General features: G+C 48.4%; 7 protein-coding genes across 7 annotated transcripts; 3 read left to right on the top strand and 4 right to left on the bottom strand.

The window, feature by feature from the left end:
• Nucleotides 1-1271: 1271 nt before the first annotated feature.
• N7447_008625 (OTU family ubiquitin thioesterase) lies at nucleotides 1272-2900 on the top strand (the record flags this gene model as incomplete). The annotated part of the gene is made up of 7 exons (XM_057232887.1): nucleotides 1272-1343; nucleotides 1395-1481; nucleotides 1540-1603; nucleotides 1653-1918; nucleotides 1992-2263; nucleotides 2316-2768; nucleotides 2825-2900. 7 exons carry the CDS (start codon nucleotides 1272-1274, stop codon nucleotides 2898-2900), a joined length of 1290 nt encoding a protein of 429 aa, XP_057082429.1.
• A 665-nt stretch (nucleotides 2901-3565) lies between these two features.
• N7447_008624 (ThiJ/PfpI family protein) lies at nucleotides 3566-4420 on the bottom strand (the record flags this gene model as incomplete). The annotated part of the gene is made up of 2 exons (XM_057232886.1): nucleotides 3566-3774; nucleotides 3889-4420. 2 exons carry the CDS (start codon nucleotides 4418-4420, stop codon nucleotides 3566-3568), a joined length of 741 nt encoding a protein of 246 aa, XP_057082428.1.
• A 978-nt stretch (nucleotides 4421-5398) lies between these two features.
• N7447_008623 (sugar porter family MFS transporter) lies at nucleotides 5399-7509 on the top strand (the record flags this gene model as incomplete). Its single annotated transcript, XM_057232885.1, has 8 exons — nucleotides 5399-5479; nucleotides 5531-5927; nucleotides 5980-6422; nucleotides 6476-6566; nucleotides 6620-6925; nucleotides 6995-7091; nucleotides 7158-7284; nucleotides 7363-7509. 8 exons carry the CDS (start codon nucleotides 5399-5401, stop codon nucleotides 7507-7509), a joined length of 1689 nt encoding a protein of 562 aa, XP_057082427.1.
• Nucleotides 7510-7746: 237 nt separating this feature from the next.
• N7447_008622 (putative C6 transcription factor (Gal4)) lies at nucleotides 7747-10234 on the bottom strand (the record flags this gene model as incomplete). Its single annotated transcript, XM_057232884.1, has 7 exons — nucleotides 7747-8170; nucleotides 8244-8764; nucleotides 8819-9498; nucleotides 9565-9878; nucleotides 9941-10035; nucleotides 10097-10126; nucleotides 10202-10234. The coding sequence occupies 7 exons, from the start codon at nucleotides 10232-10234 to the stop codon at nucleotides 7747-7749; spliced, it is 2097 nt and encodes a 698-aa protein (XP_057082426.1).
• An 891-nt stretch (nucleotides 10235-11125) lies between these two features.
• On the top strand, nucleotides 11126-12371 carry N7447_008621 (uncharacterized protein; the record flags this gene model as incomplete). The annotated part of the gene is made up of 3 exons (XM_057232883.1): nucleotides 11126-11386; nucleotides 11518-11985; nucleotides 12054-12371. The coding sequence occupies 3 exons, from the start codon at nucleotides 11126-11128 to the stop codon at nucleotides 12369-12371; spliced, it is 1047 nt and encodes a 348-aa protein (XP_057082425.1).
• A 500-nt stretch (nucleotides 12372-12871) lies between these two features.
• On the bottom strand, nucleotides 12872-13737 carry N7447_008620 (60S ribosomal eL37 domain-containing protein; the record flags this gene model as incomplete). The annotated part of the gene is made up of 5 exons (XM_057232882.1): nucleotides 12872-13011; nucleotides 13126-13197; nucleotides 13348-13502; nucleotides 13580-13662; nucleotides 13732-13737. The coding sequence occupies 5 exons, from the start codon at nucleotides 13735-13737 to the stop codon at nucleotides 12872-12874; spliced, it is 456 nt and encodes a 151-aa protein (XP_057082424.1).
• A 270-nt stretch (nucleotides 13738-14007) lies between these two features.
• On the bottom strand, nucleotides 14008-15420 carry slu7 (mRNA splicing protein SLU7; the record flags this gene model as incomplete). Its single annotated transcript, XM_057232881.1, has 1 exon — nucleotides 14008-15420. The coding sequence occupies one exon, from the start codon at nucleotides 15418-15420 to the stop codon at nucleotides 14008-14010; it is 1413 nt and encodes a 470-aa protein (XP_057082423.1).
• Nucleotides 15421-15727: the final 307 nt, after the last annotated feature.

Below are 15727 nucleotides of genomic sequence, written 5' to 3'. Positions count from 1 at the left end.
CGTTTACGCGAGATGTTGTTCGATCAGCATCTTCAGACATCTGTATGGACGGAGAAGAGTAACTGGGGCACGGTGCATCGTTACTTCATAGTTAGCCCATTTCTTTTTTTTTTCCTCTTTTACTTTTCTTTCTTTTTATGTGACACTTTTTATTTTTTTTTTGTTTCTATCATATTCCAGTTTTCATATAGGGAAGGGTTGATATTGTCTTTAACCCAAACCTATTTGCTCCTCTCTATTTTCTCCCCCGCGAAAACCTCCTAACCTTCTAAATTCCCTAAACTCCCTAAACTCCTTTCTCTCCCCTCTCGTCAGCTCTCGACTTTATCCAACTTCTTTGATCCGAGATCATACTATTTCGGCAGCCCCTCCATGATTTATCTCGGGTAACAAGGTGAGCTCCGATTTTCTTTTATCATTGTGTGTCATACACTCCTATTTCTTGGCCCCCATGACGGCTGTCTCCTCCATTTTATAATTATCCGGAATCCATATCCGCTGGGTCAACTGGAAAAGCAGACTCTATGAATGATCCCTGTCAATTTCACACAGCGGTTCGTGCACCCCTCCTTTGGAGGATCCCCTGGCCGTTTCCAACCGACTTATAGCCGGTTGACATCATTGAATGTTTCTTTTTCCACGCGATTGTGATATTCTCCTTTGATGGCTTTCAATCTCTTCACAAAACTTATTTTATACACACAATAATGGGAGAGCTGTCTGGCCCAGAGGCTTGTGACACAACTTCCATCTGCCCCATTTTGCTCTCTGTATCCTATCGGCCTCCCCGGGTGTTGAGCTTGATCTTATCTGGCCATCAATGACTGCTATACATGTGTCTGGACCGTGCTGAGACTCTGATAGTAAGAAGCCGATCCGTTGTGTTGGGAACACACTTGAGTGTCGTACAAGGCAAAAAAGTGTGCTGCATTTCGCCCGATCCCCAGGAAATGTCCATTCGATCTGTATGTCAACTTATCTTTTTTTATATTTGGCTCTTTCTCCTCAGAGGTCGGGCTCTTTTCTAACATCGCCAGAAAACCTTAACATAACTGCCTGGGCTCTTCGACGCCTTCGAATAAGCACAACAACCGTATGCGATGTCCTTATCAAAACCTTCTTGGAATCATTTCGGTCCTCACCAGCACTTCCTGGAAAAGCAGAGTCCCGTCGATCTTTACCGGGGCGCCCTTTCCTCGTCTTTTTTTTCCCCTGTAGCACTTTCATTATCAGCCGCTTTCTCCCACCCAATCTCTTCCAACTCCGCCAACATGAATGCTCTATCCGCCGACGAGATGGAGCGCTTCCAGAAGCTTTCCAACACCTACCAGCCGGAAGTCCAGGTAATTGGTTTCGATTATCCTGGCCTGCAGCAATGGCTGACATGTCGACAGGGCCTTCTTGTCTCAACCAAACAGTCTACCCACAGCATCGCGATGGATTACGCGAATGCGGATCCTACCCTAGCTACAAAGACAAATGTAAGCTTTGGTGGCTTGAGCCTGTGTTACCCCATCTCTTGCATCTAACTTCTTACAGGCGCTTGCTATCACCCATCCCGAGTGCCGTATCATGAAGGGCGATGGGAATTGTGGTTGGAGAGGTATAGTGTGCATTCGGCATGAAATGTATCTCATGCTAATTCTATACAGCTGTGGCATTTGGTTATTTCGAGACCCTCTTCGCTCTCCGAGACACGCTCCGCATCGAGGCAGAAATTCGGAGAATGAAATCTCTCACTACGCTTTTGGAACGCGTCGGCCTGTCGGATTCCATCTACGAGCTCTTTGTCGATGCCACGGAAGAAGTCCTCAACCGAACCCATGCTGCTATCCAAAATGGTGTTCAAGACGAGTCTTTCCTGGTCGAGGCTTTTAATGATGGTTACTCCTCTGATGCTATCATTACCCACTTCCGAGTAAGTCTTTCTCGTTAGATGATGCTCGACCCTTTTACTTATCTGGACGTAAACTGATTGTCTCGCCATGCAGATTTTGACGAGTGCGTGGATGAAGCTCAATCCACACCGGTACCAAGCTTTCCTTCCTATGCCACTGGACCAGTACTGCAGCTCGCGGATAGACCCGGTGAAGACCGAAATCGACGAAGTTGGCCTCCAGGCACTGATCGACGGTGTAATCGAAGGTTCCGGCTTTTGTGTTGAAATTCTTTACCTCGACCGAAGTGAAGGCGAGGTCGTGACACCTCATCTACTGTCCTCTAATCGTCCCAGCGGTGCAACAATCCGCCTCCTATACCGACCGTGAGTTGTTTCGGCAGTTAATGTGTTTTACCAGTTCTAACATGGCACGCAGAGGCCATTATGATATCCTTTACCCAGTCGATACGACTTTGAATATGGCACCCATAGTTAACCTCCAATACGGAATGACGTCCGACTACTCCCCCTGGGATCAAGCTCTCGGATTTGATGTCAATTCCAGCTTAATGGCAATTCCCAACCTGATGCAAGACACATCATTCGTGATGGGCGCTCCCATGTCTCCCATGTCTTCTGTCTCGCCAACCCCCGCCAGTCCATTCCGCATGTCCCCGCAACAAGACATGTACCAATCGCCTATGCCAACCCACGCACCCATTCCGTCGATTCCTGTCTCCCCTCCTCCGCAAGTCACGCAATCCGCCGCCCCGCCACCAATGACTTCCCTGCCTAGTCGAACGTCAGACGGCCCGCAGATTCGCCTGAATCCATTAGTGATGAAACCGAATCTCAGTCGCTCGTTGCCGGTCACCACCCCTTTCAAAAAGTGTGTTCTGCCAACCTCATTCGCACAATCGACATTGTTACTAACTTATCTCCTAGCTCCCCATATAACCAAGCCCATTTCCAGAACTCCGACTTTGAACCCATCCATTGGGAACCACATGAACGACGATAAAATCTGTACGCTGTGCATGACAAGAACATGAATCTCGAACCTCGTTTTCTTTTTTCTTCGTAATGATCATTGTGGGTTAATTGGCTCGACTCGTATCATGTTGTCAGGCAGAAGGCCCCGGGCCAGCACTTTTCATGAAACTCACCCTCTTCCATTCTGCGTCTAGAAATAGGCATGGTTCACATTTTTCCTCTTTCTTATCCCCTTATCTTCTCTTCTCTAAGATTGTCCTCTTTAGCGTGGTGCAGCGCGTTGCATGGTACGAGCGTTCTCGCCCAGATTGTTTCGTTTTTATTTTTTTTTCTTAAGCCTCTCGGGGTCTTTGGTTTTTTGTTCTTTCGATTCTTTTTTTTTACGCTCTGGAACTGCAAGAAATGCACTACTATTGAACCGTATCCGTGTGCCTTGATCGCTTTGGCTAATTGGTAGGGTGTAAATTTGTGGACATGTGGTGCACCAAATCCACCTACTGCTAAGCCCGGGTATTTCCTATTCAGGGAGTGTGAATAATTTGATTGTATAATTTTTTATTCAATACGTTCTAACAGAAATACTGGATTTTGCATTTTATTTTGTTTAAAAAAAAATAGTCAAGAACATGGTCGATTTTGACGCATGGAGATGGCTTCGGGATGACGTCGGTGGAACGTTATGACTTCCAGCAATCACTTCCCATTAAACAACCGACTCACTGCATTCGGGAGAGCCCTAATGACCTGCCATAGCACATAGGCAGTATCATCCGTCGCAGAACTAGCATACGCCACCGGACGGGAGGGAATGTCCGCAGCGACGAGGATCGTATTCACCAGAGCGGCAGGGTAATGTTCCCGCAAGTACGCAATGACCAGATCGTGACCATTTGTGATTCCACCTGAGCCAGTCTCAGCATGCACATCCAGTTTGAACAAGACTCAACCCCAGATGTAAAAGGAAAAAAGAAAAGAAAAAGAAAGAAAAGAAAAGAAAAAAAAAAAAAAAAACATACCACTAGCCCACAAATTCCCATCCCTAGCAACCCTCACCGAATCATCCCACAACTTTGCCTCGGGAAACCTCTTCTTCATCTCGGGAATCAACAACCGCGGCGCAGTAACTTCCCTCCCCATCGCAATCCCAGAGTAGCCGATAACAAAGGCACCAGTGCAGATGCTCAAGATCGACGTACCCGCTGCGAAATGCGCGCGCACAAAGTCGAGGTATTCTTCTGCTGGCGGCATAGCTTTAGGCGGTGGACCGGGGATTACCACGACGTCTAGGTTTCCTGGAGCAACGGCAGAGTCTGTGACTGAGTCGGTCAATTGTATGGACATCTGGGAGGTCGTGTTGCCTGTTGTGTTTGGTCCGTCGTGCGCGATGTAGTGGATCTCGCAGGGCCGACCCATGTCGACTAGTGGCTGCGGGAGTGAGCATTCTTGCAGGTAATCTGGGGTTGTCATGTAAAGGAGATCGATGGCTGCTAGATCGAGGAGTTGAACAGTTCCTACGAGAAGGACGCCGATGCGGAGGGGGAGTGACATGGTGTGGAAGGTTAGGTTAGGATCTGGAAGTTTGACTTTGAGATCTGGAAGCTTGAAACCTGGAAGCTTGAAACCTGGAAGCTTGACTCCAGGAGAGCGAGGATTTATCACATCGCACTGGGCAAGTCAGATGCCAACTTGCTGCACCTGATTCCTCTTGAGAAACCACCCTCGGTGGACTATCCAGCAGCTGACATGCATCTAGATGTCCGGCTAGACGCCTGGCTGCTACTCTTTGGCACTGAATACCGATGAAATTGCACAGGATTTGGCAATTCTTGGCCAATCTGCGCATAATTGCGCAAGATGGAGGTTTTTTTTGCGGAAGATTGGTTTCACATAGGCTACACAGAGTGTTAAATCACTGTAGCAATTGTCACAATGTAGGAATTCGCTCATGAGTCATGTGATTCATCCCGATAGTTAAGATGTAGTTCAATCAATGAATTCCAATGATATTGTCAAACCCCGGTTTGAGATATCGGACTTGTCCCGAAAAAGATGAGAATTTCCCACCCGACGCCATTCCCCACAGGGCTTCGGGTTCGGGATGACGATGCCGAGTTTCTGTAGGGCTAGGATTTTGTTGAAATTTATATTACTAGAGGTAATTAATGTCTATTTATCTAAAACAGATTTACACGAATCTGTGTTTATTTCTTCGGTTTGTTTTGTTTTTTTTTTGTTTTTTTCAACTTTAAGACTTTGACAGGGGTTCCCCGCAATATCACGTCGGCCAGTCGGCCCACCAAATTCGGGGAAAAGCTCCCCCCAGTTTCGGGCCCCTTTTTTCGGTTGGTGCGGAGTAGACCACTCCGTTTTTGTACCATGTGGTTTGCATCCTTCGGAGTACTGTGTTCCTGATCTATATACCCCAGACGGAGTACTGTGTTCCTGGAGTTTAGGTGCTTAGAGTATAAATAAAGCCTAACAAACAGGGCTATCTCTTCTCATCGGAGAACTGAATATTCGCATATCATGGCTACTGTTACAACCAGCACGCCGAAGAGCGGCTATGCGCTCGTCCTGGAGAATCCCTTTCTATGTGGTGTGGCATCGGTAAGTGTTTGCTCTTGAGATGTTGCTGTTCACTCACTAATCTTGGGACAGTTCTCGACCCTAGGTGGTTTGTTATTCGGCTATGATCAAGGTGTTATTAGTGGTGTTATCACCATGGAGTCCTTTGGAGCTCGATACCCTCGTGTCTTTGCGGAAAGTGGTTTCAAGGGCTGGTTCGTGTCAACGCTGTTGATTGCTGCTTGGGCTGGTTCCTTGGTCAACGGACCTATTGCCGATCGATTTGGTCGGAAGATGTCCATCAATCTAGCAGTAGTGATCTTCGTCATTGGTTCGATCCTCCAATGCGCTGCTATGAGTGTCCCAATGCTGTTCGCTGGTCGAGCTATTACTGGTTTTGCTGTTGGTCAACTGACCATGGTCGTGCCTCTGTACATTTCTGAAGTTTCCATTCCAGAGATTCGTGGAGGTCTTGTGGTTCTACAACAATGTAAGTCGTCTGGAAAGGTTGGGGTATGACACATCAACTAATTTGTCTTTAGTATCTGTCACTATTGGAATCTTGATTAGTTACTGGATCGACTATGGAACAAACTACATCGGTGGGACTCGATGCGCTCCTGATATCCCTTACTCTGGTGGTACAAGTTCAAAGCCCATCTTTGACCCTTATCATGATGTTCCTGCTGGTGGCTGCACTGGCCAGTCCGAGGTGTCATGGCGTCTCCCCCTCGCCCTGCAGCTCGTTCCCGCCGTTATCCTCGGTGTTGGAATGCTGTTCTTCCCCGACTCCCCCCGTTGGTTGTTGATGAAGGAGCGTGATGACGATTCGCTGCACGCACTCTCAAGACTGCGTCGCCAGGATCGCAATAGTCCTGCTCTCAACAACGAATACCTCGAAATCAAAGCCTCTATCATGTTGGAAAATTCCTTTGCGAGGGACAACTTCCCTGGCCTTTCTGGATTCAAGTTGCACATTGCTCAGGTTTGTTGCCGATTCCTCCCTTATAATTCGATCTCACTAACACGTCGTAAAAGTACATGTCCTTCCTGACCAACTGGTCCCGTTTCAGACGGTTGGCTATTGGCTGCATCGTGATGTTCTTCCAGCAGTTCATGGGTTGTAATGGTATGTCATTTCCCCAACACACACTCATCCATAGTAGTATCTAATTCGTACAGCCATGATCTACTACGCACCTACCATCTTCGCTCAGCTCGGTCTGGATGGCAACACCTCCTCCCTCCTTGCTACTGGTGTCTACGGTATCGTCAACTGCCTCAGCACCCTCCCCGCACTCATCTTCATCGACAAAGTCGGTCGTCGACCTTTGCTCATGGCAGGCGCCGCGGGAACTTGCATTTCGCTGGTGATTGTGGGCGGCATCCTAGGTGGCTTTGGTTCCTCACTTGTGAGCAATAAAAGCGCCGGTTGGGCTGGTATTGCCTTTATCTACATCTACGATATCAACTTCTCCTATTCCTTCGGTAAGATCATGCCTTGTACCCCTCTTTCTTATCCTCTCCAGCACCAACTAACCATGTTTCCACTATTAGCCCCTATCGGTTGGGTTCTTCCTTCGGAGATCTTCAACCTCTCCATTCGATCCAAGGCCATCTCCATCACTACCTCGGCAACATGGATGTGCAACTTGTAAGTGACAGCGTTCCAAATCGGCCGCTGGTATTTGATTCGAATCTAACAATATCTGTCTTGCAGCATCATTGGCCTTATCACACCTGATATGCTCGAGTCCATCACCTACGGCACATACATCTTCTTTGCTGCCTTCTGTCTTCTCGCATTTGCATTCACTTTCTTCTGTATCCCCGAGACCCGAGGAAAGGTACGTTCCGCAACCCTCTGTTCCAGCGTGGGCCACATTATCCATGAAAGATTGACCATGCTAACTATCTTCCAACAGACACTCGAAGATATGGATCTCATTTTCGGCGATACAGCCGCCCACGAAGAAAAGATGCGCATCAAGCACATCGAAGCCGAGTTGCGTGGAACACCTATTGAAGAAGATATCATCAAGCCGTTCGATTCCCACGCAGAGCAGGCATGAACGCCATGAAATACAATTACGGCGTAAAGAGAACATTACGCGTACATAATAACTTATTGACATAGGATGTCACGAACTGTGTATCAAATATCAAATCCAGTCAAAATCATGCAGAAGTATTCGCTGATACCTATATGACTTCCAAAAAGTGCTAATTCCCATTTTTCATATACCCATCCTACAATGCAAGCTACTTACAGAAAAGAAAAAGAAAATAAGTAACAAAACTACAGCCATTCATTCCGCCGCGGGGAAATTCACCCATTCAGAAAAGTCCATGCCACCAGTACTGTGTATTTGCATGTGCTGCTCGACTGGGAACAAACTTCCACCGAATCCAGGATCACTGAAGAGCTGCCCGGGGAACGGCATCATGTTAGGCTGCAGCTGTGGAGACATGTGCTGGTGCTGGTGTTGCTGCTGTGCTTCGTGTTGGTCTCCTTCGGTTGGGATTCCCTGTGGTACTGGGTGCGTTGGTGGGCCGAGGAGTCGGTTGATGACTTCGAAGCAGCGGGTTGCGAAGCGGTTTGTGCCGAGCGATGGGTGGGTTAAGAGGGATTTTGTGGTTTCAATGTCCTGGAGCCAGGAGGCGGCTTCTTGGTTTGATGGGTCGGTCATTAGGAAGACTATTGGGATGAGACCTGCTTGGAAGAGGAAGTATCTATTTGTGATGTCAGATGTCGTTCTGGTGGAAAGGAATGATCCTGGGTGCGTAGATATAGGGAAATACATACAGCATATACCATGCCCCAAGTCTGGTGCACATATAGTTCTCCATGTACTCCGAGATGGAGGAGATGGTCAGACGTGCGTTCTGAAGACAGCGCAATCGGCACTCCGTCTCGAAGGGATCGTCGCACCCTGTATCTGGCGTGCCTGGGCCGCTGCCGCTAATTGGGGCCCAGCGTCTAGCGGCCCAGCGGAGTAGGATTGGTCTGTAGATCAGAATGGTGAGGTTCCAGTTTCGCCATAGCAGGCGGTTGCGCACGAGTGCGAGAGAGTCCGGGTCTGGATTGGTTGGCTGCATGGAGAGAGGCACCTGCGGGTGTTTGAGGTAGGGTGGAAGACCGTTGTACCATTCTTCGATGGGTTTTTGCAGGTTCAGCGTGTCTTCTGGGGTGAGGCTGGGGCTTGAGATGAGGCGTTGGTAGACGCTATTGGTGAGCAGGTGGAAGCTGGCCTGGGCAATTAAGCCGGAGTAGATGGTTGGGCCGGGGGATTCGGCTGGCAGAGTTGTTGTTGTGGGAGTCAAGGCCTGTAATGTATTAGTTATAGCTGCTTTTTTATGTCTCATTTTGGTTGTAAGTACCTCTTCGTGAATATTCCGAACCTGCTTCGCATCCATGACATTGTCCTCTGGGAGTAAGATCGGTCTTCCGAAGGTTTTGGCTGCGCCGCTGTCAAAGATGAAAACTCCCCACCACAATCTTCGGCGGATTTCTCTTTGTAGGAGACTGATCTTCCAGCCAGGGAACTCCTTGTGAAGACCCAAGCTCATGGCCATTCGAACTGCTAAGCCAAGATAATTCCATCCAGTGTTGGGCTTGTTCCGTTTCTGTGCATAGTTGCTCAGTAACAATAATGCTTGGACTAATGTCAGATTGCCAGTCTCAAACACAGATGCCTGCTGCAAGTATCCTCTAGCTTCTTGGTAGAATGTGATATCGAGGTCTGAGCTGTCATCGCCGATACACCAGGCTCCAAGAGCTAAGATCGTGTTGAGGAGGATATGCCAGGCCGTGCCATGCGGGCGTAGAGATGGGTCATTAAACTGCATCCGGAAGGTAGGCTCGTGAATAAATGGGTAACTAGTATGGTAATTGAGGAAGAACGCGTCGATAAACGCTTGTTCGATCAGCCCAGATGGGGCACTTTCCAGAAGCTGTGCTTTGAGAGGCACGCCTCCTGACCTTGCCGAGCGAACAGGTATATTCAGGTCAAATCCATGATCAAAAAGTGCTCGTAATGGTACGACACTTGAAGACGCTCCTGTGATCTATGTGTCAGTTTGGTAACTAAAAAGCATAATCCATAATGGCTATTGAGCGGACTAACCAAAGTAGCCAGCTCCTTCGGGTTTAATAGACAGCGCAGCCATGCCGTCTGTCAAATCGCCAAGCGTGATTTCTTTTTCAGCCCAGTCAAAGCCATCGGCTTGCTGTGGAAGAGCTTCTGGTGCTGGCTCAGCCCGTTCTGGCTCATGCTTGGCCGGGGTTGAATGCCTTGAAGAGGACTTGGACGAAGGTGCCCTTGGAACTTCTGGGTTTTGCAAAAGAGAACGAAGAGTAGCATCCAGATCACCACCTGGGAAAAGCCTTCCTAAGGCTGTTTCAAATGAGTGTAGGCGATCTTCAACATAGGTCAAGTGTCTGAAGTGGTCAGAGTCAGCCTTGTCTTCGAATACGAACCATTTTCGGCTCTGGTCACTTACTGCCGAGTCAGAGGACTTCTGCTGACTTTGGGGCTGTATATACATTCTTTGTTCAGCTGTCGGCATTGCAGGCAAACTGGTCGCTCTTTTGAGCACTATAGTACCCGGGTTAGAGGGGCCAAGGCTTGCAAGCGTTTAATACAAGAAGGTACTTACTCTTGACTTGCGCAAGCGGCATTCGTCGCACTATTTGAATGATTAGATTCAATTCTTGCATTTTATATCTCAGCTATCATGCAGACCGATGGATAGAATACATACAGCAAATGAGTGGGAATCACGAGTGCTAGCCATGTTTATCGAGGCAAGTTAGTTGTCTCGTATCTTGTATCCAGTACGCTGTGATCATGCCATACAACGGCAGTCATCTGCACAAACAGTTAGCCAATGCATTTGATATTATGAACGGAAGTTTCGCGAGAAGAACTCCACACCGGATATCAATGTATAGCATAAAAGCATGATAGGGCTAGGACGCGCATACACATGGCGGTGTAGAAGTGATCTCTAGAATGGAGAATGTACTCACGATCGGCGCTAGAGCATAGCCTCTTGCAATGCGATGGATAAGATGCATCCATCACTCCCCTCGATAGTGGGGAAACGGTCAGGTGATGCGTGCAGAAAACTCATATTGGTGCCTCAGGCAGAGATTTGGGGGGAATTTAAATCGAACCCTTATTGATTATTTTGTATGTTATTCTAAGGCTTATATGTGATTTTATTTGTATTTTGGTTCTTATTAACTGCATCGGTTGATGTTTCAGATGTATGGTGTGAACATTGAGCGGGTAGTATACAACAGGAACTATATATATTGCTTGCACACATCGTTCTAACAACCCTTAACTAACGTATTTGACGTAGCAAATTGACAGGGAGTGAGCAGCTTAGCTGTAGTATAATATTTATGCCCAACAGACAAAAAACCGAAGAACAACAAGAGAAATTAAATGCAATGCAATATCATCTCGATATCCTATGTCTTGGCATGGCTGGATACCTGAGGGGCCAATCACAAGCCGGGGACATTTTTTCTCGACATCATCTCCACGACTCGATCAGCAGCAACATTTTCAAACAAAGACTCAATAAGTGGGAAAGAAAGAGTGAAATTCGACCCAGTCCATTCTAAACCTTGCCAGGAACAACGAACAGCATCAATATCTGAATCGAGGCGCAACCATGCCCTCACAACCCCCACTGCCGCCCCTCCTCGCGTCATATGTATCAAATCTGCCCGATTCATCTCTGACACTAGTCTCTTCTATCCTTGATGCAACTTCAAACTGGCTGGTTCTGAGATTTCTTCATGCTGCACTGAGTACACCAAGCTCTAACACGGCATTTGGCTCAGACGAGCTGCACAATGGCATAAAGAAGAAAGTGGTGCTGGTGAGCTTCATGCGGAGTTATGAGTTCTGGAGGACCGAGGCAAAGCGATTGGTAAGTTTAGCCAACAGATTGATTGGTATTTGAATTTGGGACATGCATTTACGTTCGTTCCATTTAATGTTTCTTATATCATTCGTGTAATTGATACATACTTTGATCGACATCATTAACTCGGTTTATAGGGCCTTGACCTTGCACGTCTGGCAGATAAGCAACAATTTGCATTCATAGATGGATTGTCTGAGCTGTTCTACGCACCGCAAGCCACAGCCACTCCCAGTATCTCACCAGCTGGCCTGGGAAGCAGCCCACGCACAACGCTCCCAATGCGGTCTGCACCTGGTGCTGTACCTGGAAGATCACCACAGCCGGTCATGCCAACAGCTACAGGGGCGAGAGGAAACGTGACGCCGAAGCAGGCCGAACCTGGGATTGCGAAGAAGCTCCATTTCTCTGGCCGTGGTCTCGCCTCCCTTGACGCACTGGAGAAAGATATCTTATCAGTGGTCGAACAGCAAAAGAGTACGATGGAAGATGGCGATGAGCTTCTCCTCATTATAGACCAGCCAGACCTTCTTCTTGCTGCGACAGGCCCAAGTATGGGAATTGGAGCAACAGAGATGTCAGAGTGGATCACAGCACTACAACAGGTAAGGCCTTATCACTCCATGATAGGCAAAAACAAGGTTTACGGCAGAGCTGACTATTTACTCGACAGCATGCACATGCTACGGTTTTGACGTTGGCTACAGATGCCCCATTAATACACAATGCATCCACATCGGGAGGGGAGTTGGCTACGCCAATAGAGACGGAGCATGCGGCACTTGTTATTGGGATGGCGCATCGGGCTCGGTCTGTCATGCAGCTCCGTACTTTGGATACTGGAGCTGCAAAAGATGTGAGCGGGGTACTGCGGATCAGCCGAGGTGGTGGGCTGAATACAAGTGAAGAAGAGAGCCTAGAGGAGCGAGAGGCGTTGTACTTCATTCAACGGGATGGTGGTGTTAAGGTGTTTGGTCGTGGGGAATCATGAGCCGAGACTGTACTATGGGTTAGACGTTCGAGAGAGCCTATGAAGAACAGCCATTGAATCATGTCCAATCCAAGTACCCGCGTCTTTTCCGAGAGCCTCGTACTGAGTAGAACAGACCATGAAATGGTAGGAAGAGTCTTCACATTGTATCTGTCATGACATGGGATATTCGCCAGCCATAGAAAAAGGAAATTCATTCACGCTTTCCCAGGGTTTTTTAATCCAGCTCTCCTCCGTAGAAAAGAGCTCCTCAACGAAACTTTTCCAATCGTCACGCAAGTTCTACTTTGTCAACCTTGGCGTGGCAAAGAGAACCACCGTGATCAACTGTTGCACACACCAACTCCACGGGAAAGCGATAAGAGTCCGGAACTGCCATTGCATTTCGAGTAATGCTATCCCGTAATGCTAATTCATGTCATGCCAGGATCCCTCCCCTCATTCCTATTCCAGCCTCTCCGATAACGAAAACGCGACGCCGAGCAGACGAAAAAGGGAATCTAGTTGGTCACGGGGCCGCGGGCACCCTTGGGGGTACCGGTCTGGAAGCCGTTGAGGAAGCGGCGGTGAACATCACGCAGGGAGCGCATGCGGCCGGAGCCGGTGGTCTTGCGGCGCTTGGCCTTCTCACCCCAGTTGACTGTTCGTAGAAAAAAAAAACCATGTAAGCCAGAGTTCTCGTATTGGTGCCCATATTTCCAGATAATGGCCATCATTCATATCACCATTGCTTTCGGGAGGGGTATTTGCGTACACTTGCGGGTCTTAGCAGCAGGGTAGCCGCAGTTGGCACAGGTCGACTTCTGGATGTGGAAAGACCGCTTGCCTGTAGAGTCGAAGATATCACCGGTTAGCCGTTATCCTTGCTAGATTGTGTGGTTGCCTTCGCCGTAATCGCTGATTCCATCTGTCCATGTAGAAATTTGCGACTTTGGGTCGGATGGGTGGGATCGTGAAAAATAGGTGTAATACGTACCACAACGACGGCACAAAGTGTGCGTCTTGTTGTGACGCTTTCCGAAACTCGCGGTACCCTTAGCTGTGGCGGTTGTTAGTTTCAAGTTATTCGACGTTGCGGAGGATCGCGGTGCGATGTTTCGACATTGGACGTACTCATCTTGAATTATGGAACTGTGGAAGAGGATATATGTTAGTAAATTGACGGGTATGAAGTGAGCACTCGTGGAGGGACCGGCATGCGAACGTACCTGGCAATTCCGTTGAAGGGGCTGGTTGTCGGGTCGTCGTCGCTAAGCGTCTCGAAACTTGCCCAAGATCTGGCGATTGTGCTCTAAGCGAGTGCGTTAGTTAATCACGTGGACCCATCAGGGCTTAACTCGATCCCGTGACTTAAACTAACCCTCATTGGCATTTAGTGGCCCGTGCATAGGCTAAATCACGTGACAACCCCATATTGGGAAGCCAACCAATTAGAGTCGTGGATATCATTAATTCCCATTTCGATGATGTATATTATTCCCAGGTGGGATTTTACGACTACAGAGACTACACAGAAGAGGTATAAAACACAAATTATTGGGTTGTGTATTTGTTCACTGTTTAAACAGCACATCAAGAGGGTATTTTAGTACATCCGAACGCCCATGCAAGTAGTATATGGAGATCATCATCAGAATCAATCTTTCCCTATGAACTTCGCCATAGGATCCTCAGCAGCCAACCGGCTCCGCTTGTATGAGTCAAATTCCTCCTCTGTGACACCTGACTTCAATTCTTCCAGCGTCCGCTTTTTCCCATTGGCACTTGAATCTGGCTCTTGATCCCTGCCGTCGGCTTGTTCAGAGTTGCGAGAGACATCCGCATTTTCAGCACTCTCGGAAGTCTCTTCATTGTCATCGGCTGTTTCAATCATCCTCAACATGTTGCCTTCTTCCTCGAAGGCCTTCTTTCCATCTTCCCCTGTACAGTAGCTGTTCTTCACAGTGGAACAGCAGCATGCATATCCCCATTTGAATTGGTACCACCAGCTACCGAAGACCGAAGTATGATTGTTGACCATCACGTCTTCGGGGTATTTGGATTTGGTTGCGTTCTTGGGCGCGCCCTTGATGGCACCGCTCTCGTCGTATTCAATGAATCGTTCGTTTTCAACGACCATCGTATCGCGCAGCGCATTTGGCTGTGTGTGCTCCCCACCACCGTATTTTTCCAGGAGAGCTTTGCGATGCGCTTCACGCTTAGCTTCGCTATCAACCTTCTCCTTCTTTCGGAGAACTTCTCCAGATGTCGGATTGGCTTGGATGTGTAGTTGAGCGAGGCCCTTCTCTTGTGACTCCCATGCATATTGCTGGGCTTTCTCGAACTCCGCAGCATCACCCGAAGCGCGGACGAAATTCTCCTCTGCAACAAGTGCAGCGGCCTGATCGTCCTGCGCGCCCATGTCCACCATTCGACGTGTCTTCGGGTCGTATTTGGCGGAGTCAAGGTCCAGGTTAAGCAGGTATTTGGCCGTGTCTTCTCGAATACGTAGGTTGCGGGTTGCGGTACTCTGTTGTCGTCCCATATCGGATTCTTCGGCGTACCGGATATCTGAATCGGGGTCCTCATCGCCATCTTCACCGGCTTGAAGTTTCTTAAGTTGTGATTCCTCCTTCGCCATGCGCTTGATGGCCTCCATCTCTTCATACTCCTCGACGACCTGGCGATATTCGGTGGCATCGTAGCCGTTCCACCGATCTCTTTTGGCATCCCACCCCATATCGACCTTTTGGAGAAGTTCGTCTGCCTGAATATCCTTTCCAGTCCATTTGGCGCCTTGCTTTCGGGGTCGACTCAGGCACTCTTTGGTTTTGTGTGTCATCGCGCCGCAGTTTTCACATGCGCCTTTGCGGTATTTGGTGGCTGCCGGACCTGCACGCTTTCCTCGGTCATACCATTTTGACTGATCTGGAAGGGCCTTCTGGAGACGTTGATGCTCCAGGTAGTCGTTGTTTGTCTCATCGTCGACGTAGAACGGCTTTTTCGAGATGAAGGATGGAATGTACTCGTTGGGCGTTTTTGACGCCACGTCCGCGGGTTTTCGTGACATGACTGGTAGGTGCAATGGGATAGGAGCGAAGTTTGATTAGAACAGAAAGAAAAGTAACTAATCAAGTAGATTGAGCCACCTGTAGCTCTCTCCTGTTGTGAGATGAAAGATGAGTGAAGTTGCGATAGGCCCGAGCGTGGCGGGTGGAGAATTGATATGAAACACGTGACTAGGCGTTATCTCGCGTCGTCATGGACATACATCCGTCGCGTTTTCTCGACTATTCTTATTGAGGTGCCAAAAAGGACGCGCATGTGATAATCGTTGCGTGAACCATTTCTCCTTCGCAATGTTGCTGTGGCTTCTG

Source organism: Penicillium robsamsonii (assembly GCF_028829455.1).
Source record: "Penicillium robsamsonii strain IBT 29466 chromosome Unknown utg000005l_segment0_segment0, whole genome shotgun sequence".
NCBI lineage: Eukaryota > Fungi > Ascomycota > Eurotiomycetes > Eurotiales > Aspergillaceae > Penicillium > Penicillium robsamsonii.
The sequence above is the reverse complement of the archived record's forward strand: the minus strand, read 5'-3'. Positions and strand labels throughout refer to the sequence as shown.